This window comes from Capsicum annuum, chromosome 5, assembly GCF_002878395.1.
Source record: "Capsicum annuum cultivar UCD-10X-F1 chromosome 5, UCD10Xv1.1, whole genome shotgun sequence".
Classification (NCBI taxonomy): domain Eukaryota; kingdom Viridiplantae; phylum Streptophyta; class Magnoliopsida; order Solanales; family Solanaceae; genus Capsicum; species Capsicum annuum.
The window spans coordinates 78,133,070-78,159,975 of record NC_061115.1 but is presented as its reverse complement, the minus strand read 5'-3'; the positions used below and the strand labels follow the sequence as shown (position 1 = coordinate 78,159,975).

Below are 26,906 nucleotides of genomic sequence, written 5' to 3'. Positions count from 1 at the left end.
TGCTCAATGTCAGCAAAACTTAATGGATACTTAAAAACTCCTTTCCCTCAATTTTCACAAGTCTCTTCCTTTCGTTTGCTTAAATTTTCCTTTATTGTATACACCGGCGGAGCACAGACGAGTCATGGCCACTGAGATAACTGATCGGACACTCTCAACACCGACATTTTTCGTAGCCGTACACGTCGGCGCTGGATATCACGCGTCGTCGAATGAGAAATCTCTCCGTTCCGCCATGAAATGCGCGTGTCTCGCCGCCGCTTCCATTCTCCAAAAGGTTTCAATAAATAGTTTTTCTTTTTGAAATTTTTGCATGCAAATCGATCCGTGTATTCGATTCCACTTATATATGTTTTTTTTTTAAAATTCCTTATGTAAATTATGGGGTAAGGTCACGTGATATAAACCCTTGTGGTTTGACCTTATCTAGACCCCCATAACGGGAGCTTTAGGGACCAAAACTGCTTTTTATATATTTTTTCTCTCTCTTTTTAAATGCTTGTCAGAACCCAAGGGTGTGGCCAAGTCGTTCAATGAAGTGGATTGAGCACCGTAAGGTTTTAGGTTCAACTCCCAAATTAGACAAACTACTAGGTAATTTCTTCTCATCTGTTCTAGCCTTTATAGACAGAGGTAGGTCTGTGGTAGATATCCTGTGGAATTAGTCGAAGTGGTGCAAGCTGGGCCGAACACTACAATTACAAAAAAAAAGTACTTGTCAAATTTTTGATTTGCATGCCCCCATCATACCGCTTTTAATTTCTTTAATCATCTGTCTTTGATTAATGAAAAGTGTGATCTCTCTTCAATAAATAAATGAAAAGTGTGTTAAGGGTAAAGTGGGAAAAGTGTAAATAACAGGTATTGTGGAACAAATAGTTTTAGTAAGGATGACAACTATTTAGGAACGGTGGCAGTAATTTCTTTTTGATAATGCGTGCACCTCAACTGATTCCACGGGATTCGTGTCACCTCCCACAAAGGCTAGAACAGATTGGAACAAATCACCTAGTGTTTGTCTCTGCTGGGAATTGGGAATTGAACCTGAGACCTCATGTGCTCAATCCAACTTCATTGAACCACTAGGCCACACCCTTGGGTGCACGGTCGCAGTAATTTCTTTTTGTCTATTTAAATTGTATTCTAATTTTGACTTAAAATTTTGGATCCGCTTCTTTCACAATGTGGGCATGTTGGTTTACTTTCAGGGTTCTGGTGGATGCATGGACGCTGTTACGACTGCAATTCAAGTCTTGGAGGTACTTCAACAACTTCTTACTCCCTTAGTCCCAATTTATGTGTCACCATCTTTGGCTGTAATTTTTTTATATATGTTTTAAATATGTTGAGTTGTCGATTATTGTGACTTGGTTTTTTAAAAAATTGAAGATCTCTTTTCCAAATTCACTGTCAAACTTAAACCGTTTGACTCTTGGAAAGTGAAAAGTGCCACATAAATTGGGACAAAGTGAGTACTTTTTTTTTTTAATTCTGAAAACCTTATATAGTGGAATCTGCTTTTGATAGTTTATTTTTCGACATCTAGGGCGAGATGAATGTCTTATAGAATCTTGGAAGAATTATGTAAAGCAATCAAATTTCCGCTACACTAGTGTTCAGGGATGCGTGATGCGGAAAAAAATGACAAGACTCCGCATCACGCATTCAACAATGTGTGAAGCGATGCGACTACATCGGTGATGTGAAGCGCAATTTAAAAGAAAAAAGACCTAATAAAGCATCCAAAATAGTAAATCATAAGTGAAAAGACCATAAAAGAATTTGGAATAGGGAGTTGGTTCTGGATGTGAATCAATGCATAATTGGGAAATTCTCTGGAGTGAATGATGGTTTCAACTGGTTTATCACTGCTGTTTATGCAAATTGTAATAGAGTGAGGAGGAGAGTGCTTTGGCAGGAACTACTAATGCTTAAGAACACCATTGATGGCCATGGATTGTGTGTGGTGACTTTAATGTCACACAAGATACTCCACGAGAGAGAACAAATAGTCACAGACTGACTGGTGCAATAACAGATTTCTCAATCTGCATTGAAGAACTGGAGATGGTGGACCCTCCTTTATTTAGAGGATCATTTACTTGGAGAAGAGGAGAAGATCATCACTGTGCCTCCAGAATTGATAGATTTCTCCATTGTGCGGAATGGGGGGAAAATTTCACTCAGATAAGCCAAAGTTGTCTTCCTAAAATTGCCTCTGACCACAATCCTATAATCTTGACTTGTGGAGATGAAGGATGGAGGAAGTCCTACTTTAAATTTGAAATCTGGTGGCTTGAAGTGGAGGGATTTAAAGAGAAAATCCAAGAATAGTGGAGGTCTTTTCAAGTGAGTGATAAACCAGGTTACATCCTTGCTGAAAAACTTAAGATGTTGAAAGTGAAGCTTAAAGAGTGGAGCAAAAACAATAGAGGGAACTGGAGACAAAGAAAGGAAGACATTTTGAATCAAATTGCTGACTGGGAAAGAATTTAGGAACAAAGGTCTCTAACTGATGATGAATTGTTACAAAAGACACATCTGGGAATGGGATTTGAAGAAGTTGCAGAGAGAGGAGATAGCATTGAAACAGAGACCCAGAATCCAATGGCTAAAACAAGGGGACAAAAATACCAAGTTTTTTCACAGAGTTGCAACTTCCCATAAAAGGTTCAACTCTATGGAACAACAGGAGATAGAAGGGGTTATCGCTAAAGACCAAAATAGAATCAAAGAGTCAGTGGAGGAGTTCTATAAGAGCCTTTACAAAGAGACCGGACATTGGAGACCTGAATTGGAACTTCTAAACATTACAAAGATCACTTTAGAAGAACAAGTGTGGCTATAAAGACCTTTTGAGGAGGATGAAATTTTGGTGTGTTTAAATCTATGTGTAATAGAGAAAGCTCCTGGACCGGATGGCTACCCTATGGTGTTTTTTCAGACTTCCTGGAATGTGTTGAAAGGATTTCATCAGAACTATTTAGTTTTTTCACGCTAACAAGCCTTTGAAAAGAGCTTTAATGCAACTTTTATTGCATTAATTCCAAAAAAGCTAGGAGCCTCAAACTTGAAAGATTTCAGACCAATTAGTCTAGTTGGTGGTGTCTAAAAGATAATTGCTAGATTATTGGCTGAAAGACTTAAAAAAGCTATGGATAAATTAATCATCAAACGGCCTTTGTGAAGGGGAGGCAAATCTTGGATGCAACACTTATAGTTAGTGAGTGTATTGATACAAAAATGAAGAATGGAGTCCTGGGAATAATGTGTAAGTTGGATATTCATAAAAAGCCTATGATAATGTAAATTGGTCATTCCTTCTCAACACACTTAGAAAAATGGGATTTAGATGCAGATTGTTGAAGTGGGTTGAGGCTTGCATAAAAAATGTTAGGTTTTCTGTTCTAGTTAATGGAGAACCTGTGGGCTTTTTTGAGTTAGAAAGGGGATTGAGACAGGGTGATCCTCTTTCCCCTTTCTTGTTCATTTTGGCAATGGAAGGTTTCGACTATGTGATGAAGATTGCAACTCAAAATAGATGGATCAAAGGCTTTCAAGTGGGAGGGAGGGGGGAGAGAAGCAAAATAAGTGTGCCATATGCTTTATGAGGATAATACGATCTTCTGTGAGCATGTAGCAGAACAAATTAGTTATATCAGGGCAATTCTGGTTTGTTTTGCGGCAGTCTCTGGATTGAGAGTTAATTGGGGAAAAAGTAGTATTTTCCCTGTTGATGAGGTTCCTCAAATTTAGCAATTGGGAAGTATATTGGAATGTAGTGTTGAGTTTTTGCCCACCACTTACCTGGGCATGCCCCTAGGCAGCAACCACAAGGCTCTGGATATTTGGGATAATATCTTGGTGAGGACTGAAAAGAAGCTTTCAAGATGGACGGCTCAGTATCTTTATCTAGGAGGAAGATTGATTCTTATTAACTCTGTTCTTGACTCATTACCAGCCTATGTGATTTCTTTATTTCCAATCCCAATTAAAGTGGTTAAAAAATTAGACAATTTAAGGAGAAAGTTTTTATTTTCAGGCAATAGGAAATGGCTATAGTCTAGTGAACTGGAGAAGTCTGCTTCTTAGCAAAGAAAGAAGGGGGTTGGGTATTAGAAATTTGAGACTTCATAATGAAAGTCTATTAATGAAGTGGCTGCGGAGATACAATGAGGAGGGAGAAGCTCTTTGGAGGGAGGTGATTATAGCAAAATATGGAGAAATGAGTCCTTGGTGTACAAAGAGCACTAATGAACCATATGGTGTGGGAGTTTAGAGAACAATTAGAAATTTATGGCCTAAAATGAAAGAAAACTTGTTCATCAAGGTGGAAAATGGAAATAAGACCAAATTTTGAAATGATGTCTGAATAGACCAATTTCCTCTCAGGGAACTCTTTCCAGTCTTGTTCCAAATTTGTGACAATCCTGATGCTAATGTAGGTAATTGTTGGTCAGAATTGGGCTAGGACATCTCTTTTAGAAGATCCCTTAATTATTAGGAGATAAAGAGGGTGGCAGAGCTATTAGGGAAACTAGGGACCATCAACATAAATACCTCTACTAGGGACAAAATTCAATGGAAGCACAACAAAGGTGTTCTTTTTTCAGTCAACAGTGCATACAAGAGAGGGTTGCAGGTTTTGGATGGATGCCCTAAATATTAATGGAACTATTTTTGGAAGGGGATACACCTAGAAAAGTGAAATGCTTCACTTGGCTAGTAATAAAGAGGGCTTGCTTAACTCAGGAAGTGCGTCAAAAAAAAGGTAGACTATTTCTGCGATGTAAGTTCACTTCTCGACTCGGTAATTTATTTCTCAACATCACAACTTTGAACTGGACAATGACAGAACATACTGCAGAAGCATTGAGTTGCTGGATCAGGAGAGGAGGTAGCAAGAGTCAAAAGAAATGGTGGAGGTTAATACCATCATGTATATGGTGGTCAGTTTGGATGGAAAGAAATGGGAGATGTTTTGAAGATAGACCCAATTCCATTCACAAGGTTAAATGGAATTTTTTAGTATCTTTACTTTTTTGGCGTAAACAACTTTGTACAGATGAAGTAGATCAGATTGTAGAATTAATAGGAAATTTGTAATTGACAATTTTTTGAGGTGGCCAGCATACCCTTAATACAGAGGAATACAACTTTACCAGTTTCAAAAGAAACAACTATATAATCAACAATAAAGACAACATATATAAGCAAAAGTATAAATGAAACACCAAAAGCAGAACAGGTAAAAAGAAAGAGAAAAAAAAGAGAAAAAAAAGAGAAAAAAAAAGGAAAAAAAAGCTGCAGAAAAAATAAAAACAGAGCAACAAAAAACTAAGGGTGTGTTTGGTATGATGGAAAATGTTTTCTGTCAAATGTTTTCCTATTTTTCCTTGTTTGGTTGTAGTAAAATATTGGGAAAATATTTTTCAAGATAACTCGTTTTCCTCTATTTGAGGGAAAATGTCATTTCCTCTATTTGAGGGAAAATGACTTCCCTCATGGACCAAGGGAAGTCATTTTCTGAAAAATGACAAATGTGACTTATGCCCCACGCCCACTCCCACCCCTCTTCCCCACCCCGACAATACTCATATTCACATGACTCAAAAAATTCACATTTCTCAAAAATTTACATTACTCCGAAATATTTTTCACTGTGCTTTGTTTCAATTTTTTACTGTTTGAAATAAAAAATAGTGACGCCCGAATTTTTCCCCTTTTCAATGTTCGTTGAATGTATTGTTATTTTCATATACATTAAGGAACACTTACCTATGTTACTTTTGCTAATTGCATATTTCATTTTGTCATTGATGTAAAGTGTTTCACAAGGTTGAATAAGCTTGTCGTTCCGTTATATTTCTATTGCTTGTAGTATCTTGAGATTGTCCTGACAAAACGTTGAGAAATGTCTCCTATATTTGCTAATTAATAGTTTCTTAAATTTAGTGATTGTAATATTTAGTATTCGATATTAATATTATTTGCTATGCTTAAATTAATTCTTAAAAATTGTTGAGTTGCTATAGACACTGATATACTAGTTAACAGTTAGTAACATTTTCTAAAAAATATTTTTTCGCTCACCAATCAAATACTAGAAAATATTTTTCTTTTCTACTCACCAACCTAACACCATAAAATATTTTTCAAAAAATATTTTTCATTCACCAACCAAACATGAGAAAATAAGTAGAAAACCAACTTATTTTCCAGGAAAACATTTTTCAAGAAAACATTTTCCATCATACCAAACACCCCCTAAAAGTAAAACAGAGAAAAAGAAAGAGGAAAGAGAGGGAAAAAACAAAGTTGCAGTAAGAGTAAAAACAGAGCAACAGGAAAAGAAGAACGAAGAAGAGCAGAAGTTTAAAAAGAAGAAGAAGAGAAGTAACAGTGAAACAAAGGAGAAGGTTGAAGAAAGGAGGAAGAAAAATTACCTTAAAGAAGAGAAGTCACATCAACAATAGAGATAGAACTTTGGAGAAGAAAGGAACAAGAATGGCACAGCAAGTCGCAGCAGCCAAAAAAAACTGAAGAAGAAAAGCCGCGATTGCTAAATCTCGACTTTTTCTTTGGTTAAATTGACCCATTTTTTTCTCTTAAAATTTAAAAATGGCCTAACAATTTAATAAACACGATGCGAGCGCATCAGCACGCATCAAGCATGAGAGGGTGATGCACGCGCTTTCTGTAGATTGCTTTGCATCAAAAACCCGAAGAGAAAACACCCCACATCGCATTGCATCGGCGCATTATGCACTGATGCGATCGCATCCAAGAACACTGCGATGCACTATATCGGAAGGATGTTTCTCTGGTAGTCAATTTCTTAAAAGGTGAAGAAATTTAGATAAAAATGTGGTGCTTGTAGGATAAATAAATTCGGGCGAAAAGATGGCCAAGCAAGTCGATGTTGCTATTCTAAAAAAAATAAGATGGTCAGAGAAGTTCAAGGTTCTTAACTATACATAAAATAGGTTAAAATTGTTTGGAGATTGATTGTAATGTCCGTGGTCATATCCTGGTTAGAAACTAGCTTGAGATGTCAATAAATTGGAGAAATAAGCTTTTTGAATTTATAAGGGGTTCTCTCAATTGTTCCTAATTTGTCACCCATGAATCTGGAATATTTTTGTTATAAGTTCTTTTTTAATTTGTTTGGGGATTTGGGTGCATTGGTAACTGTTAGTGGCATCAACATTAATAAGCAAGGTATTACATTCACCGGGATGAGAGAGATCCATGACATTATTTTGAACTCTCCGAGCAATTTGATAATGAAGAGTTGCTTGGATGACATCCTTGGCAAGTGGGGACATGAATTTTTAATGCCTCCATGAGATATGGATCATGTAGGGACATGGTGAAAGTTAGGAGCACCGTCACAAAAGCCGTTCCTGCATTTAATAACTTCAGTAGTGCCAAGATTAGCATGTTGGTCTCTAATTGAATGCCCTATTTTGAAGTTGCTTTGTCATTGAAATGGTTAACAGGAATACCGTTTTAGTTAGATGGGTACATATGGAGGCACGAGTTACTTTTGATCTTCAAAGAATAGATTAAGGATGGCCTACTTTTTGGAAGAGAAAGTGTGTCTATACAAGTTTCTAGTTGTTGTATAGTGTAGTAGAAAGTACCTCGTTTGGTAAAACCATATAGTTTGTGAGTATCTCTTGAAAAGGTTGGATATAATATTTGGAACAGAAGCACCAGAGGTTGTAATGAAATTTACTTGTAAGTTTACCTTGTATTGAAATGCTATTGAAGAGGGTATTCAATTATACGATTGTCAAAGAAGTAGGTATTCAATTACCGAACAATGAAATAGGGTGAAAAGTGCATGATGCCCTATGAGTCACTTTGGTCAAGTTTGTTTCGGCTGACTGTAGTTATATGAGCTTGTAAATGTCGAAATCATAAAAGTATCATTCTTGTAAGTCTTAAAATCCCTTTCTAGCAAGGAGTGTAGGTGATTGGTGAAATATTATATTCTTGCAGGATGATCCAAATATAAATGCTGGACGGGGTTCAAATTTGACAGAGGATGGTCATGTGGAATGTGATGCTAGTATCATGGATGGTGATTCTGGAGCATTCGGTGCTGTAGGTGCAGTGGCAGGTATTCTCAGAGCCAATGATCATGTACTTTGTTGCAGAAAGTCGAGGTCATGCATTGGCGATGTATTCTAAATTTTGTCATTATTGTTTAGTGTTAATACTCTAGTTTTGGAGGCATCCATTTTGTTTACTCTTGCTACATCTTTTGTGAAGTTAACCATTATCAGGTGTTAGAAATGTCATTGAGATTGCTGCTTTGTTGGCCAAGGAACAGATCTTTGGTTCTTCACAGCTTGGACGAATATCTCCAATGTATGCTGACACTTCTTTAGATTTCTTGCAATTTGTAAATAGCTATATATTTCTTTTGAAAAACCGTTAGATGGTGCCTTTTTTATTAATATATCATCCTTTTTTTATAATATTTGTGCAATATGAATATATCATTGGCATAATATATCAATCTAAGAATTCAATGAAATTGGAATTTGCTAAAAAGGAAGCGGGTCCAATTAACTTTAATGGACTGAAAAAATAATTAAATAGTCGAGAGACACCTCATTTAATTTTGATGCATTTGTTGTTGCAAATTACCTATTGTTCATCGATATGATAAAGAGATACTTAGTGTTCTACTATATTTATCAAGATTGATTATGATGATTCCATTGGCTGAATTTTTCTTTTTAAATTTTAGGGGACAAACAAATGAAAAAGTTGTTTTTACAGCTCCTGTTCTACTCATTGCATCCTTCCTTTTCCGAAAAAAGAAAATTGTTCATAAATAGAAGTCCATTTCTTTGTCTCTTGGTTTAACTTACTTCTTCCAACTTTATATTCTAATGAAACTTTTTTGACCTTTGGTCTAGGTTTTTAGTTGGTGAAGGTGCTCGTGCATGGGCGAAGTCCAAAGGTGTTGTTTTACCATCAACTATTACAGAGGCTGATGAGGTAGAATACACTTGTCTTAACTTTAGATTTATTTTTCTTTAGGTATCAAGCACATGTAGTAGTTACATTATATAAAATATGTTGAAGTTTATGGTTATCTCATCTAAAAGCTTAAGCTGTTAGAGAGGGCATCCTTTTGTTTACTTAATTATATTTTCTACACGACCTGTCACATGCAAGCTTGGTTCTTTATGATAAGCCAAGCATGTGGAAATGCTTTTAATAATAAGGGTTGCTGGTTCAAATTTAGGACCTTTGCCTGCTTTGGTACCATGTTAAGAAATGGACTTTAAGCCAAACCCAATTCTAAAAACTAGCTCAAGATTGTCCAAGATTGTATGAAGAGACAATCCCATCTCTAATGAGCCGATGTGGGTTGAACAACAATATGGTTATTATAATTGTTCTTTTTTTCAGGATTATTCATATTAACTTTCTGGTTTTGATTTGCAAACTAAGTTTTTTCCACCACTTTGAGTTTAAGAGCAAGGAGGTGTGTTGAAAGATAAAGGAACATTTAGGTCTCAAAAATTTGTGGCACTCTACGAGATGAATTCAATTTTTGTTTGGGTTCTTGGAGGTTTTTTTACTTTAAACCCTGGCTCACGGTTTTATAAATGGAAATATATATTTCCTTGAAGAGTCATCTTTAATATCCCATAAACTCTTGGGTATTCTTAAAGAGGTTGAAATCTCAAATATCCATAAACTATTAAGTATTCACAAGGAGAGATCGGGATCTCGAAATCCAATTAACTCTAGGACATCATAAAGAGATTAAACATCAACTATTGCCTTTGTCAAAGCCGCTACTCGACATTCTTAGCGATTAAATACATCGCCAGGAAGTTCAAATCATCCTATCTTCGAGAACTATACTACTAGCAACCCTTGAATCATAGAGAAAATTTAGTGAGAAGACTCAAGAGAGGAACAAAATTGTACTCACAAATACTCCCTTTGTTCCTTTTTAGTTGTCACGTTTTGTTGTTCGAAAGTCAATTTGACTAATTTTTAAAGCTAAATTAGATTAACTTAATTCAATATTTTAAAATTAAAGTTTAGATATTCAAAAACTATATAAAAAGTACTATAAATTGCAATCTTTCTCATATTAGTATGATAAAATATTGGTCAAAGTTGTATCGTTTGACTCTTTAAAAGGGAACTATGACAACTAAAAAGGAATGGAGGGAGTATTCATGAATAAAAACTTGAAGAGGTACTATCCGTGAAGCAAGATAACACTCCATAAGGTATGAGCATTAACCCTTGCATATTACTCCCTGCGGCATGAGGTATACTTATTGTGTACGTTCCAAAAAGATTTGTCAACTAGGTTGAAAACCTTGAAAGAGGCATTCTAGGCAAAAGCTGGACATAAAAAGGAAAAAAAGCCTGGCAGGTTGAAAACATCAATAGAGGCGACCTAGGGAAAATGTAAGACCAAAAAATCACTCTTTTCAAACTATGGAAAGACTTGATTCTCTTCACTGTTTTATTCTCAGTTTAATTTCATGAGTTAAAAAAGTACATATAGCACAAATAGTTTGAATGAAGTATGATGGAAACGAGTCCACTTGACTGGGCACATGAAGGTCGGGCCTACAGGCACTGATGGCTCGATGGGGGGCAACTAGGCTTCATCAACAAAATGATTATAGTCGTTTAGTGGCTACCACGTCTTCAAATTGAAGTCTTCAAATCCTCTTAGTCGTCAAGTTGAAGTCTTCAAATTTGCTAAGTCTGTAAGTTGAGGTCTTCAAATCTATCGGGTCTGCAAGTTAAGGTCCTCAAATCAGCCACATTTACAAGTTGAAGTCCTTTGCCAAGTCTGTTAGTTGAAGTCTTCAATCTTTTTTTTTTAGAAGCAGTTGAAGTCTTAAATCTGCCAAGTCTGTATTAAGTTCTTAAATTCTCCAAGTCTGCAAGTTGAAGTTTTCAAATCCATCGCATCTTCAAGTTAAAGTAATCCTTGGAGTCTACAAGTTGAAGTCTTCAAATCATCCTAGTCTAAGTTGAAGTTTCAAATCAACAACATTTGCAAGTTGAAGTCTTTAAATCCACCAAGCCTGTTAGTTGAAGTCTCAAATTTATCAATCTGCAAGATGAAGACTTAAATCCTCAAATTCTTCAAGTCTTCAAGTTGAAGTTTTCAAATCCACCTAGTTTGCAAGTTCAAGTCTCAAATCTACCATGTCTTGAAGTTAAAGTCCTCTCAACCTCCAATTCTTCAAGTTGGACTCACCCAGGCTTAAAGTCTAGATATGATGAGAAGGTCCACTAATCAAAGAAACTTGGTGAAACCTGGCAAGGCTAGATTTTGCTACTACTTCTTGATCTTGCAAAGGATGTTCAAGCAAAAGTCAAATTTGAGAACCATGTTCATTTCAGAAGAATCGAATAATAGTAAATTTGCAAAAGAAGTGTTAGAAAAAGAAGTTGTACGGATTATGCTTTCATTCCACTTTTGAAAGTATGTGGTCCCTTGGTTACTGTTCTTCATTTGGTAGATGGTGAAGCAAAACCATCAATGAGTTACATTTATGAAGCAATGAGTAAGGTTAAGGAGGCTATTCAAATTTTTTGAAACAATGTTTCTTATGTTCTTAAAGTATGTGGTCCCTTGGTTACTGCTCTTCATTTGGTAGATGGTGAGGCAAAACCATCAATGGGTTACATTTATGAAGCGATGAGTAAAGGTTAAGGAGGCTATTCAAAAACTTTTTACTGAGGAGCATAAATATGCAAAAAGTTTTTGAGATCATTGATAAAAAGTGGAGTGCTCAACTCCACAAACCGTTGCATACAACTGGTAATATATTGAACCCATCACTCTATTATAATCGTAGGGATGATTTACTGAATAAGAGTTTGATGATGAGATTCCATACGTGCTTGCAAAGATTGTTGGTGATGAAGATATGCAAGATAAAATAATCGATCTATAAGACAAAGAGACAAGAAGTCACCTGGTGAATGACTCCTCCATTGTTTTTATTAAATTAACACTTTTAAGTTATTTCTTTATAGTTGCTAATTTTGAATAATGACTTTACTTTAATAGTTGAATGGTGGAGGCTTTATGGTTCAGAAATGCTAGAGTTACAAAAGTTCGCCATCCGAATTTTGGGTCTAACTTGTAGCGCATTTAGGTGTGAACGTCATTGGAGTGTGTTCGAACACGTAAGAGGTAAAGAAAAGCTTTAATATATTGAGATAAGTATATTATATTTGTCTTGACTTTATACTTGCCAATATTTACCTGCAGATCCATACCAAAAACAGGAATGGTCTTACTCTAAAGCGCCTCAGTGACTTGGTGTTCATAAAGTACAATAGAACATTGAGGCGTCGTTACAACGCTCGCAATGGATTTGATCCAATTAGCTTGGACAACATTGATGATGCCAATGAATGGCTAACTGGAATTGAGAATGTTGAAGATGAATCAATTTTTTATGGAGATATTGATTTCACTTGGATTGTTGTTGTTGAGGCAAGTGGAGTTGATGAGCGTCGTTATGGTTTATGGAGTAGTACTTCAAGCTTATACAATAAGGGAAAAGATGTTGCTACTTCAATAGAAGATGAGGAAGATTAGGAAGTTGAAGATGATGAGCATTATGGTGATACTCAAGGAATAGAAGACTTGAACAATCTTAATGAACTAGAAGAAGCTTTAGATTGAAACATTAATAATTTAGATTTGATTTTCCTTCCTTTTTTTGGGTTTGTTTTGCTTTGTTGAACTATTTTGTTTCTTGCAATAGGTGTTTCAGTGATATTGGGGTTTCATTTAAACTTTCCCTTATATATGTTGTCTTTATTGTTGATTATATAGTTGTTATGGTCTTTTCAATTCTAATTTACTGTTTGAATGCTCTATTAGGTTTTTTTTCTATTAAATTGCGGTTCACGTCAGTGATGCGGTGAACAATCTTAATGAACTAGATTACTGTTTGAACAATCTTAATGAACTCCTCAGAGAAGGAAGCCATTAATGGACCTTGACTAAACACACACGCGATTTCTTTCCTCCTCTTTGTGATGATTCATGTGTAGAAAAATGAATTCTTTGATCAAATTAAATTGGGGCAAAACACAGATGTCACCATTGTCTTTTTCCATAGCTGTTACGGTAGAGACGACCTCGCCGCTGATGGTTGTCGTCGTTAAGATGACTGTTACCGGTGAGGTCTCTTCCTCTCAATGCCTGTATATGTGGATTCTTTAATCAAATTATGCAAAATTCAGTTGGAAAAGTTGTATATTGGATCAAATTGAGAAATACTAAATTGGAAAAAAATGAAATTAATAGTATAACTTAATAAAATATTGTTAAAATTTATCAAAAGTTTGAGGAATGAAGGAGAGAATCCATTAATATCAAAAATTGAAATTAATGGTGAAGAAAATGAATTCTTCAACAATGGAAGCTTGTGAAGGAAAAAAATGGTGGAAAAGGGGGAAAGAATGAGGAAGAAAGAGAAGAGAGGATAAAATTACAAAAATACCCCTCAAAACACGCTTAAAATGCGTGAGTCACACGTCCATTGCTGATTCAGCAAAAAAGTGTCAAAATGACACACTTTATAGCTACTTGAGGTGCCAAAAGTGGACAACCTCCACTTGAAGTGTCAAAGTGAAAGATGGTACCAAGTTGAGGGGGCTGTCGATGGGTTTGGCCTCCAAATTTTGACATCTCAATTAGTGATTTAATACTTCCATAATCTTCATAGATTGATACCTCAATTATGATTCTCAAAGGAGCAGGAGACTTCCGAGAAGCTTGATTAGTAGCACATGAGGATACGCCCCTCGAATGTTTCGTACTCTGAGCTAATTAAATGTTACCTCTACAAACCTTCCTCCTTCTAAATCAAGATACTCCATATTTAGAGGTTCACCACTATTATCCACCTAAGTGAGAATAATAGAAGCACCAAAGTCTGAAGAGGATCTAAGGTATAAGGAAACCACCAAACAAGGAGAAATAAGGGAAACAACTGATTAAGAACCTTGGTTTCCATATATTGTAAATATGGGAAGCTTCTAAATAAGGACACAACACATGAGACAACATATGGCTCACCGAAATAAAGATCACAGAGGGAAAGATTTTTGACACAGTTTAGATGAAAAAAAAGACTAGTCGGTACTTGACATAGGGAAAGACTAGTCGTTACTTATCCTGAAGCCAATCACAAAGCCAATCACAGAAAGAAAATTCCAAATTATATAGTATGAATCAACACGCAAAAGATCTTTCATCTATGAAAATGCATTACACTAAAGTTATGGATCACATTTACCTTGACATTGTAGTTATCCAAATAGAGATGTTCAAGAGCACAAAAAGATACCAAAAAAAACTAGTATTGTTATGTTTTGAATCCACTCTATACTTTCCCCTAAGAGCAAGCTAACGTCTTGCCTAAAATTGGTACAATTTTCAAATAGATATATCTTAGACTTGGTGCTTGTGAAGTCAAAGGACTTCCAACTTGGGAGCATTAGTGAAGGATAAATATTTTAATTTCATTAGACTTCAACTTTGAAGATTGGTTTCTACTGGTAGTGGTTCATTGGAAACTCTTTCAGGTTCCGGCTCATCAACCTGGACACCATTCCCGAGCTCCTTTATTTAGTATTCTAAAAACCTAGTGAATGGGTTCACATCACGACGGAAAATTAACCTCCAACAATGGGAAAGATAATTCTTTTTTTTTTTTTGGTTTTGGGGTCTATCGATCTTATTTGACCCTAGGATCTAAAAAGGCGAAGAAGAGAGGTAAACCAGTTATATGTAATGCCTCTAGAGTACAAGAGATACTATACAACAACAACGACAACCTACCCAGTATATTCCCACATAGTGGGGCGTACGAGAGATACTATAGTGGAACTTTATTTTCGGATAAACTGATGAACCTTCCAAAGGATATACTTATGATATTTTAATTCGTCTGTAGTTGTCAACTGTTGTGAGGACAAGCATCTTATCAAAGCAATGGAGACATTAATGGCATGAAATTCCATGTTTGACTCTTTGATTTAACACTTTGGGAAACACACTTTGCTACTCATTTAGATATTGTAGGCCATATTTTGATCTTTCATCGAGGACTAGGTAAAAGGTTAACCCTATGTATTCCCTATTTGGAAGATTGTACTAAGGAGCTAATATGATTTTTTTTTAAAATGGCATTGAGTATCTTATTCCCAAATTTCCAATCACATTGCCTTGTTCATTTTTGAAATGTTCACATTTGAAGTAATTATCTTTAGAGAACTCCACTAGCCTTTAGAGGATTTGAAAGCTTAATTAGTCTGTAAATGTTATGTTAAAATTTCGTCCCTGTTGCTTGGAAGTTTAATCTTGTGTTGCCCATTGCTCGAGCAATTAGTGCTCGAAGTCTTCTTCAAGTGACGTCATTGAGATTAGTGTTATACAAATGACACATTGTATTCTTAAGGAACTAGGATGCAACCAACTGTTCTCTAATCCTACTTGAATATGTTGATCTTTAGCCGACTCATGACACCTATAAATTGTTGGATGCTCTCCATTATTTTGACATTAGTTGCAACATCTCAAGTCTTGATGGGGAGCACCAGTGTTCACGGATGCGGCGATGCGATGCGGGCATCCACCGAGTCGCATTCTTGAGGCGGTGCCATCTGAGAGAAGCGTGTGCATCAACCCTTGTTGCATGATGAACAATGATGCGCGATGCGATGCAATGCGGGCGTATCTTGTGTTTTTCTTTAGGGCTATTTTTAAATTAAAAAAATAGTCGTAAGTTTAAGAAAAGTCAAAATTTTTGGGGTTTTCTATTGAGGGAAGCTTTGACTTTCTCTCCTCTCCATTGAAGCTTTAACTGTTTTGGCTATTGATTAAGGTAATTTTTCTTCTTCTTCTTCTTCTTCTTTCTTCATGCTTCTTCCTTTTTCCTTCTTCTCCTTCTTCTTTTCTGCTGCCCGACTGTCTCTTTCTTCTTCTTCTGAGTTCTGATGCTCTAGTTTTTTTTTTACAACCGATGCTCTATTTTTCTTTCCTCTGTTTTTTTTTTGTTTTACTTATTTTTTTTTCCTCAGGAACTGAACACTGCTTTATGTTTTTCCTTTTTATTGCGACTTTTGTAGGAACTGAACACTGCTTTATGTTTTTCCTTTTTATTGCGACTTTTGTTTGATTTATTTTTTATGTTTTCTTTATAGCAATTCTAAATGTATGATCCGGTTTGGAAATATGATAAAAGGGCAAGTGGGACCAATAGGAACAAAGTTACATGTATTTATTATGGCTTGACATTTAATGGTGGAGCTTTTCCCCATAAATATCTTATTGGTAATTGTAGTGATGTGCAACAATGTAAAAAGTGTCCGGATGCTGTTAGAAAAGAAATTAAAGAGTAGGTTGAGCAAAAAAAGAAACTAAAACGTCAAATGTTGTCCCCACCACAAGTTACTAATCTTGATGATGATGAAATGGAGGAAAGAGAAGCTGTTGATTTGTCACTTCCTTCAAAATCACAAAATGCATCAGGCTCTTCAAGTTATGGATCAACCGGTACGAAAGGGCCAATAGATACTTCCCTTTGAAGCCAGGAAATGATTCAATGAAAAGTGGTCAGAATTTGCACAGGTTGTGGCCAAGGGAATTTTGAGGATCATGCTGTTGCAGCCTTTACACGGTGGTTGTATGATGCAGGGCTGCCCTTCAAATTGTGTCAATTACGACTCTTTTGCAGACATGATCGAGGCCATAAACCAATATGGTCCAGGGATGAAGTCACCCGCTTATCATGAGGTTAGTGTAACTTACCTAAATAAAGAAAAAGCAATGGAAGAGACAAGAAATTGTGGAGGAGTATCGGGTGGAATAGAACAAGTTTGGATGTTCCAATATGATGGATAAGTGGACAACAAGAACTCAAAAAATGATCATAAATGCGTTGGTGAATTCAACGAGAGGAAGCTTATTTCTTGAATCAATTGATGCCAGTGACTTGTCCACTGATTTCATCAAAATGTTCTTTTTGTTTAAGAGTGCCATAGATAAAATTGAACCAGAGAATGTTTGTTCAAGTGGTTACAGATAATGCAGCTGAAAATGTTAAGGCAGTTTCCCTGATAATGGGAGTGTTCCCGCACATATATTGGACTCCATGTGGAGCCCATTGTTTGAATTTGATATTCGGGGATATTTTCAAGCAGAGACCCTTTCAAGGCGTTTTCATCAAGACAGTTAAGGTGCATTCTTACATTGTTCAAAGGTCATTGTTGTTGAATATGATGAGAAGGTCCACTAATCAAAGAAACTTGGTGAAACTTGGCAAGACTAGATTTGCTACTACTTTCTTGATCTTGCAAAGGATGTTCAAGCAAAAGTCAAATTTGAGAACCATGTTCATTTCAGAAGAATCGAATAATAGTAAATTTGCAAAAGAAGTGTTAGAAAAAGAAGTTGTACGGATTATGCTTTCATTCCACTTTTGAAACAATGTTTTTTATGCTCTTAAAGTATGTGGTCCCTTGGTTACTGTTCTTCATTTGGTAGATGGTGAAGCAAAACCATCAATGAGTTACATTTATGAAGCGATGAGTAAGGTTAAGGAGGCTATTCAAATTTTTTGAAACAATGTTTCTTATGTTCTTAAAGTATGTGGTCCCTTGGTTACTGCTCTTCATTTGGTAGATGGTGAGGCAAAACCATCAATGGGTTACATTTATGAAGCGATGAGTAAAGGTTAAGGAGGCTATTCAAAAATTTTTTACTGAGGAGCATAAATATGCAAAAAGTTTTTGAGATCATTGATAAAAGGTGGAGTGCTCAACTCCACAAACCGTTGCATACAACTGGTAATATATTGAACCCATCACTCTATTATAATCGTAGGGATGATTTACTGAATAAGAGTTTGATGATGAGATTCCATACGTGCTTGCAAAGATTGTTGGTGATGAAGATATGCAAGATAAAATAATCGATCCATAAGACAAAGAGACAAGAAGTCACCTGGTGAATGACTCCTCCATTGTTTTTATTAAATTAACACTTTTAAGTTATTTCTTTATAGTTGCTAATTTTGAATAATGACTTTACTTTAATAGTTGAATGGTGGAGGCTTTATGGTTCAGAAACGCTAGAGTTACAAAAGTTCTCCATCCGAATTTTGGGTCTAACTTGTAGCACATCTAGGTGTGAACGTAATTGGAGTGTGTTCGAACACGTAAGAGGTAAAGAAAAGCTTTAATATATTGAGATAAGTATATTATATTTGTCTTGACTTTATACTTGCCAATATTTACCTGCAGATCCATACCAAAAAGAGGAATAGTCTTATTCTAAAGCGCCTCAGTGACTTGGTGTTCATAAAGTACAATAGAACATTGAGGCGTCGTTGCAACGCTCGCAATGGATTTGATCCAATTAGCTTGGACAACATTGATGATGCCAATGAATGGCTAACTGGAATTGAGAATGTTGAAGATGAATCAATTTTTTATGGAGATATTGATTTCACTTGGATTGTTGTTGTTGAGGCAAGTGGAGTTGATGAGCGTCGTTATGGTTTATGGAGTAGTATTTCAAGCTTATACAATAAGGGAAAAGATGTTGCTACTTCAATAGAAGATGAGGAAGATTAGGAAGTTGAAGATGATGAGCATTATGGTGATACTCAAGGAATAGAAGACTTGAACAATCTTAATGAACTAGAAGAAGCTTTAGATTGAAACATTAATAATTTAGATTTGATTTTCCTTCCTTTTTTTGGGTTTGTTTTGCTTTGTTGAACTATTTTGTTTCTTGCAATAGGTGTTTCAGTGATATTGGGGTTTCATTTAAACTTTCCCTTATATATGTTGTCTTTATTGTTGATTATATAGTTGTTATGGTCTTTTCAATTCTAATTTACTGGTTGAATGCTCTATTAGGTTTTTTTTCTATTAAATTGCGGTTCACGTCAGTGATGCGGTGAACAATCTTAATGAACTAGATTACTGCTTGAACAATCTTAATGAACTGGTAGAAGCTTTAGATTGAAACATTAATAATTTAGATTTGATTTTTCTTCCTTTTTTTTTTGGGTTTGTTTTGCTTTGTTGAACTATTTTATTTCTTGCAATAGGTGTTTCAGTGATATTGGGGTTTCATTTAAACTTTCCCTTATATATGTCGTCTTTATTGTTGATTATATAGTTGTTATGGTCTTTTCAGTTATAATTTACTATTTGAATGATCTATTAGGTCTTTTTTCTATTAAATTGCGGTTCACGTCAGTGATGCGGTCGCATTGCATAACGCATCGCATAATGCGTGGTGCGACGCCTTGTTGCTTTTTTCTGCATCACGCTTCTCTGAACACTGATATTCACAAATATTCATCAGTAAAATCCCTGTTTCATTATACTTTATTTGTAATTGTAGTTTAGTTTCCATTACTTCAAAATTTATTGCAAACAAATATATTTTTGTTAGATTGTGTCTCGATAAGTTTATAGACTTTTAATGATTGTTTAGTAATTAAAATCTTGACTACTGCAAAAGTGCATGTCCTAGTATCGAGGTGTATTAAAAAATGAGTTAAAATAGGTCACAAGGTGAGCGATTATTGTTCTGTGTTAGTGAACAAGAAACTATGCATTATTATCTACTCGCTAACCTTTATTACCCAATTCAATAAAGGTCTTCTCTCTCCTCTCATTGTGACATCTGGAGACAGTTGAAAGCTCTAAGCTTTAAAAGTTACGACACCTTAGGGTAACTCCCTTTGGTCTATCTTAAAAAGTTCAGGCCTAACTTTATCACGAGTTTCCCCAACTAAATTCAACTATTTGCAGAGCTATACTGGTTATCCATAGACTTCCAGTTTCCTATTTTTTTTTTTACTTCAATTGCTTCTGTTTGAAGTGTATTGTATACTAAAGTTTAAACTGTTAGAAAGAGCATATTTTTGTTTATTTAATTATTTCTCAACACATCCCTTCATGTGTGTGCTTAACTTTTTAAATAAGCTAAACCCTAAGTGATTCCCAACAGGGACACCTCGACTAATTTTTAGCACCCAAGGATGTGGCCTAGTGGTTCAATGAAGTTGGATTGAGCATCAGGGGCTTAGGTTCAATTTCCAGACAAACATTAGGTGATTTCTTCCCATCTGTTCTAGTCTTGGTGGACAGTTACTTGGTTCCTGTTGTTGGTGGGAGTCGGGAGGTGACAGGTATCTCGTGGAATTAGTTGAGGTGCGTGTAAGCTGGGCCGAACTCCACAGTTATATAAAAAATGAAAATTCTTTTTGATAAAAGGGAGACGGCGTGACTCAAACCCAAGACCTTTGGGCTTTGCCTATTGCCAAGTTGTGATCATCTCATTAAGAAGCTTAACTTGTAAGATTTTATGTAGTTATATTTTCAATAGCGTCCTACTATGTTTTCCAATTAATGCTTGAAGTTTTCTTCAAATATTGTCCTCTCGGGTCAGGATAATTTCATTTTAAGGCTAAAATTATTAATATACGTTCTTCCCCTAGTACTCCAAATTTGAGGGTGTCAACAGCAACAACAAACCCAGTGTATTCCCACATAGTGAGGTTTGGGGAGGGTAAGATGTACGCAGTCCATACCACTACCTCCGGAGAAGTAGCAAGGCTGTTTCCGATAGACCCCCGGAGAAGTGTCAATGGAGATATTTGTATAATTAGAGGGAAGTGCTTAGCAGCTCTTAAATTAAAAGGGAGGTCTCTTGAATTTCGGTCAATTAGATTGGTGGTCTGTCTAAATACTATATTTTCCTTCGATCATCAGTATCCTTCCTAGATTTTGGCTTGAAATAAACTATTTATTTGTCTTATGGAGACAGTGGCTTGTGACTGAGAAAGCAAGAACCCAATGGAAAAGATACAAAGCAATTCTTGATTGTGCCAACGATGTTAATGATGCTCCAGACATAAAGATGACCCATGCTATGGAGACTCATGCAATATCTGGTAAGTAGTAGCACTTGTTATCCAAGTTCTTTCAACTTTGGTAAGGCTACTGTATTCTCAATGTTAAAGATTTTTCTTTGATTTCCTTAATGGGACGATTTAATTTAGCTTGATGTGGGGAAGGCTAACCAGTTATGTTGCTCAAACTCTTTGAAAATGGTGAAGAGTGCGTGTTAGAACCTCCAAAAGTCGTGCATTTTTGGAGTATCAGACACGGGTGCCACATCTGCTTTGGAGAGTCCGAGTAGCATAGCCAACAAGTGAACAAAATTACTTTTATCTGTTCCAATTTTTTTGACAAAGTTTGAATGGGACAGAGTTTTAAGATAGAAATGAAGATTTTCGAAATTTTGGTGTAGAACATGCTATAGCATTTATGTGGTTATAGAAGCTTCTCATTAAAGGTAAAATGAGGAGAGTCTTAAAGAAGTTGTTTCCAAATTTAAAAATGTTAATTCTTTTTGCAACAGACAAAAGACAAAAGAAAAGTCACATACACTGAAACTGAGGGAGTACTATTTTGAGTTCTGACGAACTGGGCAGTACGTATTGTGAGGTCTCAAATATCTCAGTTTTTGCATTTAGTTAACATTAGGTGAACTCTTCTTTTATTTTTTGAAAAGGACTTTCGGTGAATTTTTCTTTTGTTTTATTTTGTAAAAGACCTTAGGAGAATCTTCAACCCTCTGATAAGTTGTATCCTTAGAAGTTATTATACTCATATACAAGGTTGTATTTTTTCAATGTATGAAATATTCCCCCTACTATACAATTGCAGAGTTAAATGATATCATCGATGGAATCATCAAAGTATTTCTTGTACATTAGGCTACTGGTAGACTATGTTAGTTACTACACTATCTTTGACATAATTGATATCTCAAGTACACTGAATTGAATGGAGATGCATTACCTCTGATTGTGCATTTTGTTCATTGGGATTGACTCTTTATCTTCTACAAGTTACTTATTTACTCAAGGGCATGATATATATATATATATATATATATATATATATATATATGCACTTTATTTTACTAGAAATTGCTTAGTCGATAAGGTTTGCACAAAATAAAATGCTTCTGTGTAAACAATATTTTCTTAAGAGAATCAAATGATGTGGCTTGATACTCCCAAGCTCAGGAAATAGGGGAGAAGTTGATGGCGATGGGATTTGGTGGACATTAAGGGGATTGGTGGCAAAATGGAGCGGTCCAAAGGAAAGCGGAAGCTAAGAATACTGTTATTATGGAGTTCGTGGAGAGAAAAAACGAGGAGGAAAATAGGACAAAATAAGGGAGAGGTATAAGGTGTCGAAGCTAGCGGTTAAATAGCCAAAACCGCAATGTTTGAATACTTGTATGAAGAACTATAGGACAAAGGCGGGGATAAGAAGTTGTATAGGTTCGACAAGGCGAGGGAGAGGAGGGCTTGAGACCTGGACCAAGTCAAGTGCATCAAAGACGAAGAGCGCAAAGTATTGGGAGCACATTAAACTAAGATGACATACATACTTTCGTAACCTCTTGAATGGAGAGGGTATAGGAAATTGTGCTGGGAAATTTAAAGCACTCTAAGAGTCGTCTAGGTTTTGGGTATTGTAAGGCTGTAAAATTTGAGGAGGTTATGCATAAGATGAGAAATGGGGGCTGATTAGGTTGAACAAGATCCTAGTGGAGCTTTGGAAGAACAGAGTGGCTAACTAACTAGGTTGTTTAACATCATTTTTAGGATATCAGAAATGCTTAAAGAATGGAGGTTGAGTACAATGATTCCATTGTAAAAGAATAAGAGTGATATTCAAAATTGCAACAACAATAGGAGTATCAAGCTATTAACACTATGAAAGTTTGGGAGAAGATGGTGGAAATGATGGTGAGGAAGAGTGTGTATCACCAAGAACCAATTTGGATTCATGTCGAGGCGTTCAACTGCAAGAGACATTTATCTTGTAGGGATGGATGAAGTGGTATAGGGAAAGGAAAAGGCACTTGCATATGATGTTCATTAACCTAGACAAACATAGGACCGGGGGGGGGGGGGGGGGGGGGGGGGGTTTCTTACAGCGATGTGTTAAGGCTAGAGGTGTGTCGTTGCTTACAATGAGACTCGGAGCAGTTCCTAGTCGTGATAGGTTGCACTAAAGATCAACTCTTAGCCCATTTCTGTTTGCCTTGTTGATAGATGAATTGATGCAACAGATGGGAGGTGTTGGTGTATGCTATTTGTAGATGACATAGAGATAGACGAGATATGCAGCCGATACTGATAGGATGGAGGTTTGGAGACATACCGTGGAGTCTAAAAGGGTTTAGTATGAGTAGGACTAAGAGTACGTAAGGGTTTGGTTTGAAGACAAGTTATGTTGTATAAGGCAGAGTGTTGGCCGGTCAAAAACCTGCACGTCCAAAAGGTGAAAGTGGTAGAAATGAGAATGTTGAGATAGATGGATGTTTGGACATAGTAGGAGAAAAAGGATTAGGAACAAAGATATTCGGGACAAACAATTCTTTTTCATGGGCATCTTCTATTCAAAAGGATCTTACTCAATTCAATAGAAACTTAACCAAGGTGGGAGTGGCCTCCATGGTGGACAAGGTGAGGTTGAGTTGCTGAGATGGTTTGGACATGTGAAGAGGAGACACATGGATGCTTGGTGAGGAGATTTGAGAGGTTGGCAATGGTGGGTGTGAGAAGAGGTAGAGGTAGCTGAAGAATTATTGGAGAGAGATGATAGACAGGATTTGGCACACATGCAACTTATCGAGTGACCCTAGAGAGGAGATATAGAGGTCGAGTCCTTTATCAATATCGTTATTATTACTCTCCTACTATTTTATTCATCGATTTTATTATTATGTGTTGTTTTCTTTGCTTCAATTACCTTCTTATTTATTGCTGCGAGTGTTCTCTTTTATTTTTGTTTCTAGCATTTTTTCTTTTCTTCGATATTTCTTTCTGATATCTGATTTGATATGCTTTACTTGAGTTGATATCTATCTGAAACGACCTCTCTACATTCACAAGGCAGGGGCAAGACTCTGTATACACCACCCTTCCCCAACCCCACTTTTGGGGCTGAACTGGGTATGTTGTTGTTGTTGTTGTATAAGAAATACTTTCTGCTTGGCATATTCTTGTTGGCTGAACCATCTTGGTTTTCCAGTAATTTTTCATATTGAGAAAATATCAGTATATTTTTAATTTGCCTGTTACCCTCTTCTTCTCTGTATGTATGTCTCAAACATGTGCATTTTTTTTTTAAGAAGTAGAGAGCCAACCATCTGATCAATTGAGGGGAAATGGAGTGGGTGACCAAATCTCCTTGCTTGATGCACTAAACGAAGACTTAATTTCAGACACTGTTGGGGTTATCTGTCTCGATTCGGGAGGACACCTGGTTTGTGGAAGCTCTAGTGGTGGGATAGCACTGAAGGTGATGAATCTAGAATTGATTTATAAACTTCTTTCTCCATAAAGCATATTAATAAACTTGGAAGGTTTTACAGTAGGTGTTTCTCTTCCCAACTTCTGTTATTCTCTAGAATGTCTATGTATGTGCATGTTGTGAATGAATGCAACATACTGAAGGTTTCAAAATTGTAAGGATTGTGACTGGTGCAGTTCTGTATAGCCGTTTCCTGCACTTGATTCTCTGATCATAACTGACTGCTTGAAAGGCTTATATCATGCTTCAGACTTTCCAACCACCGTACAAGTGAAGACTGAAAAACTATTATATTATTGAAGGAAGCAGAAGTTTTGGTTTTGTCCAAGTTGTTTGCTTTTGGTTGAGCTCTGAGTTTCTCTTTCTCTTGCAGTATTCAAACAATCTACTTCGAGTGAGAAGTTTCTTGCTGATGTCTATTATTTTCTTTAGCCTCCTAAACTGCTGTGAAACTTTCCATGGTTCTAAAGTTTATTGTTTTTGCGAGAGCAGAGGTCCTTTTCCGTCCGTTCTTTATATTGAGTTGATAAATTCTTTGGATTGCTTATTTATTTGAACTTATAACAGGTAAGTGGGCGTGTGGGTCTAGCTGCAATGTATGGTTCCGGTTGTTGGGCATCGTCAAAGGGACCTTTTGGATCTCCATTTATAGTGGGATGCTGTGTTAGTGGTGCTGGAGAATACCTAATGAAAGGATTTGCTGCTCGGGAATGCTGTATTTCATCATCTCTGTATGTTTGCCACGCATAGAAAGATATTTGCTTTCCTATTTGTCCACAGTATGATTGTTGAATTCCATAACATGGAGAAAATTTTACCTGCAAGATTCAATGGATTTTACTGAACATTAGTGGATTGTTGAATTTGTGAACTTGAACATGCACATATTCCATTGCGCTTTTCACGCTCTAATTTTATACTGGCCTCATTTCTTTCTGCAGGTCTCAATCCGGTCCATCTTCTGCTTGTAAAAAGGTTTTGAGAACCATTCAAGAAAACAGCCAGTGTGACTCTGAAAGAAGTGCTGGATTCCTTCTAGTTCAAGCAGAGCCTCCAAGATTGGTAAAGGCCGTTCTTTGTTTCCTTATCTTTGTCTCTTCTCATGCTATTATTTAAAGGAAAGAAAATAAAGGAACTTCCACATTGGTTGGCAATCCATTGTCCATAGGTTGGGGGCAACTTGGCTAAGCTGGAAGCTGTTGAGATTGCAGCTGTTTATTCTTCCTCATCTTTTGGAATAGGTTATTTTGGCAGCTCTATGGATAGGCCCAAGGTATCATAAACTGCATATTCTCACATTTTATATGACATACCACTGATTTTTGTGTTTAAACTAATGGGACAGGAACGGGTGGGAGCAGCTGCATGACAATCAGTTATGTTGCTTTAATGACAACTAGATTAATTTAGAGCAAGTTGGCCTGTGGTCAATTTTTATCACTGAATCTAGATAGCTAATAACTTCGTCTTGGAATTTTCCTTTTTCTTTGTATTATTTATATTCTTGTTCTTTTAAACTGAATTCCAATCCATTAAGCAGATATCTGCTTGATAATTGGAAACCACGAGACATTAATTGTTCATATTTGCTTTTTTGAGCTATATAGTACCTTTGCCTGCCTTTTGTCAAAATTCCTAACTTGACCTACTGTCAATTGTCGAACTTAATCAATTTTCAACCTAAAGAACTCAAACTTGAGCTTTACACTTGGTAATGGGGTTCAAATATGATAACAGCCTGTTCAGACACTTACCGTATAATGATCGTATACAAATTGTTACGATTATTTAGTTAAAAAGGAACAGTGGGCAGTGCTCAAATCTAGCTTTGCTTTGATATGCTGAGGAGAAGGCTTTCAATTCTGCAGATCTCTCACAACTTTTGCTGATTCTGTTTTTTAACATACTATTTTGACTTGTTGCAGCAAAATGTCACTGCACTAGTTAGCATTCAACATTAACTTTGACCAATAATGTAGTTATCATTGTGATCTTCTACAGGTTTCAGTGCTTAGGAGTAAAAAACAGCAAAATAAAGCTGGAATTGATGAGTTTGCAGCACGAGTTAATCTTGTCGCCAAGGAGCGCTAGTGTTGCAGCAGGACTGGCAACAGGGCAAAAGACTTGCTCATTTCAATGGCATCATCAGTTCAGCTAAATTATACCATGATACGGCTGAGACCAGTATACGTAGGCTGAAGGAATGTCGTAAAAGTAGTTGAGCCAAAAGGTATCAGGGATTCAAATGATAAATTAGCTAAAAGATTGGCGCAGACATGACCAACCAAAACTGATTTTAATTCTATGAGAAAATAGAACTGTGCGCTTTTGTTTATTCTTTCTTTAATGATCTATTTTCCTTGCCATTGTCAGTGAAAGATGTTGCTGTTTTCAATTCTTATACATGCTTGGGTGTGACTTTTTAATTGATGCTTTTTTTCTAA

General features: G+C 36.2%; 1 protein-coding gene across 4 annotated transcripts; it reads left to right on the top strand.

Annotated features, from left to right (window-relative positions):
* On the top strand, nt 1-26,906 carry LOC107870835 (putative threonine aspartase). Of its 4 annotated transcripts, none has more exons than XM_016717499.2 (12): nt 1-277; nt 1,209-1,259; nt 8,008-8,128; nt 8,295-8,379; nt 8,937-9,018; nt 20,888-21,014; nt 24,042-24,101; nt 24,284-24,450; nt 25,030-25,193; nt 25,404-25,524; nt 25,631-25,735; nt 26,464-26,906. In XM_016717499.2, exons 1-12 carry the CDS (start codon nt 125-127, stop codon nt 26,551-26,553), a joined length of 1,326 nt encoding a protein of 441 aa, XP_016572985.1. In that variant the 5' UTR covers nt 1-124; the 3' UTR covers nt 26,554-26,906. The 4 variants fall into 4 exon arrangements, with proteins under 4 accessions (XP_016572985.1, XP_016572984.1, XP_016572987.1 ...); XM_016717498.2 differs by having other exon boundaries at nt 24,281-24,450; XM_016717501.2 differs by lacking the exon at nt 24,042-24,101.

Coding starts and splice junctions, on each gene's coding strand:
- LOC107870835 (XM_016717498.2), top strand. CDS start 125: ATGGCCACTGAGATAACTGATCGGACACTCTCAACACCGACATTTTTC. Junction 8,129..8,294: donor TGCTGTAGGTGCAGTGGCAG/GTATTCTCAGAG, acceptor AACCATTATCAG/GTGTTAGAAATGTCATTGAG. Junction 25,194..25,403: donor TGCTGTATTTCATCATCTCT/GTATGTTTGCCA, acceptor TTCTTTCTGCAG/GTCTCAATCCGGTCCATCTT.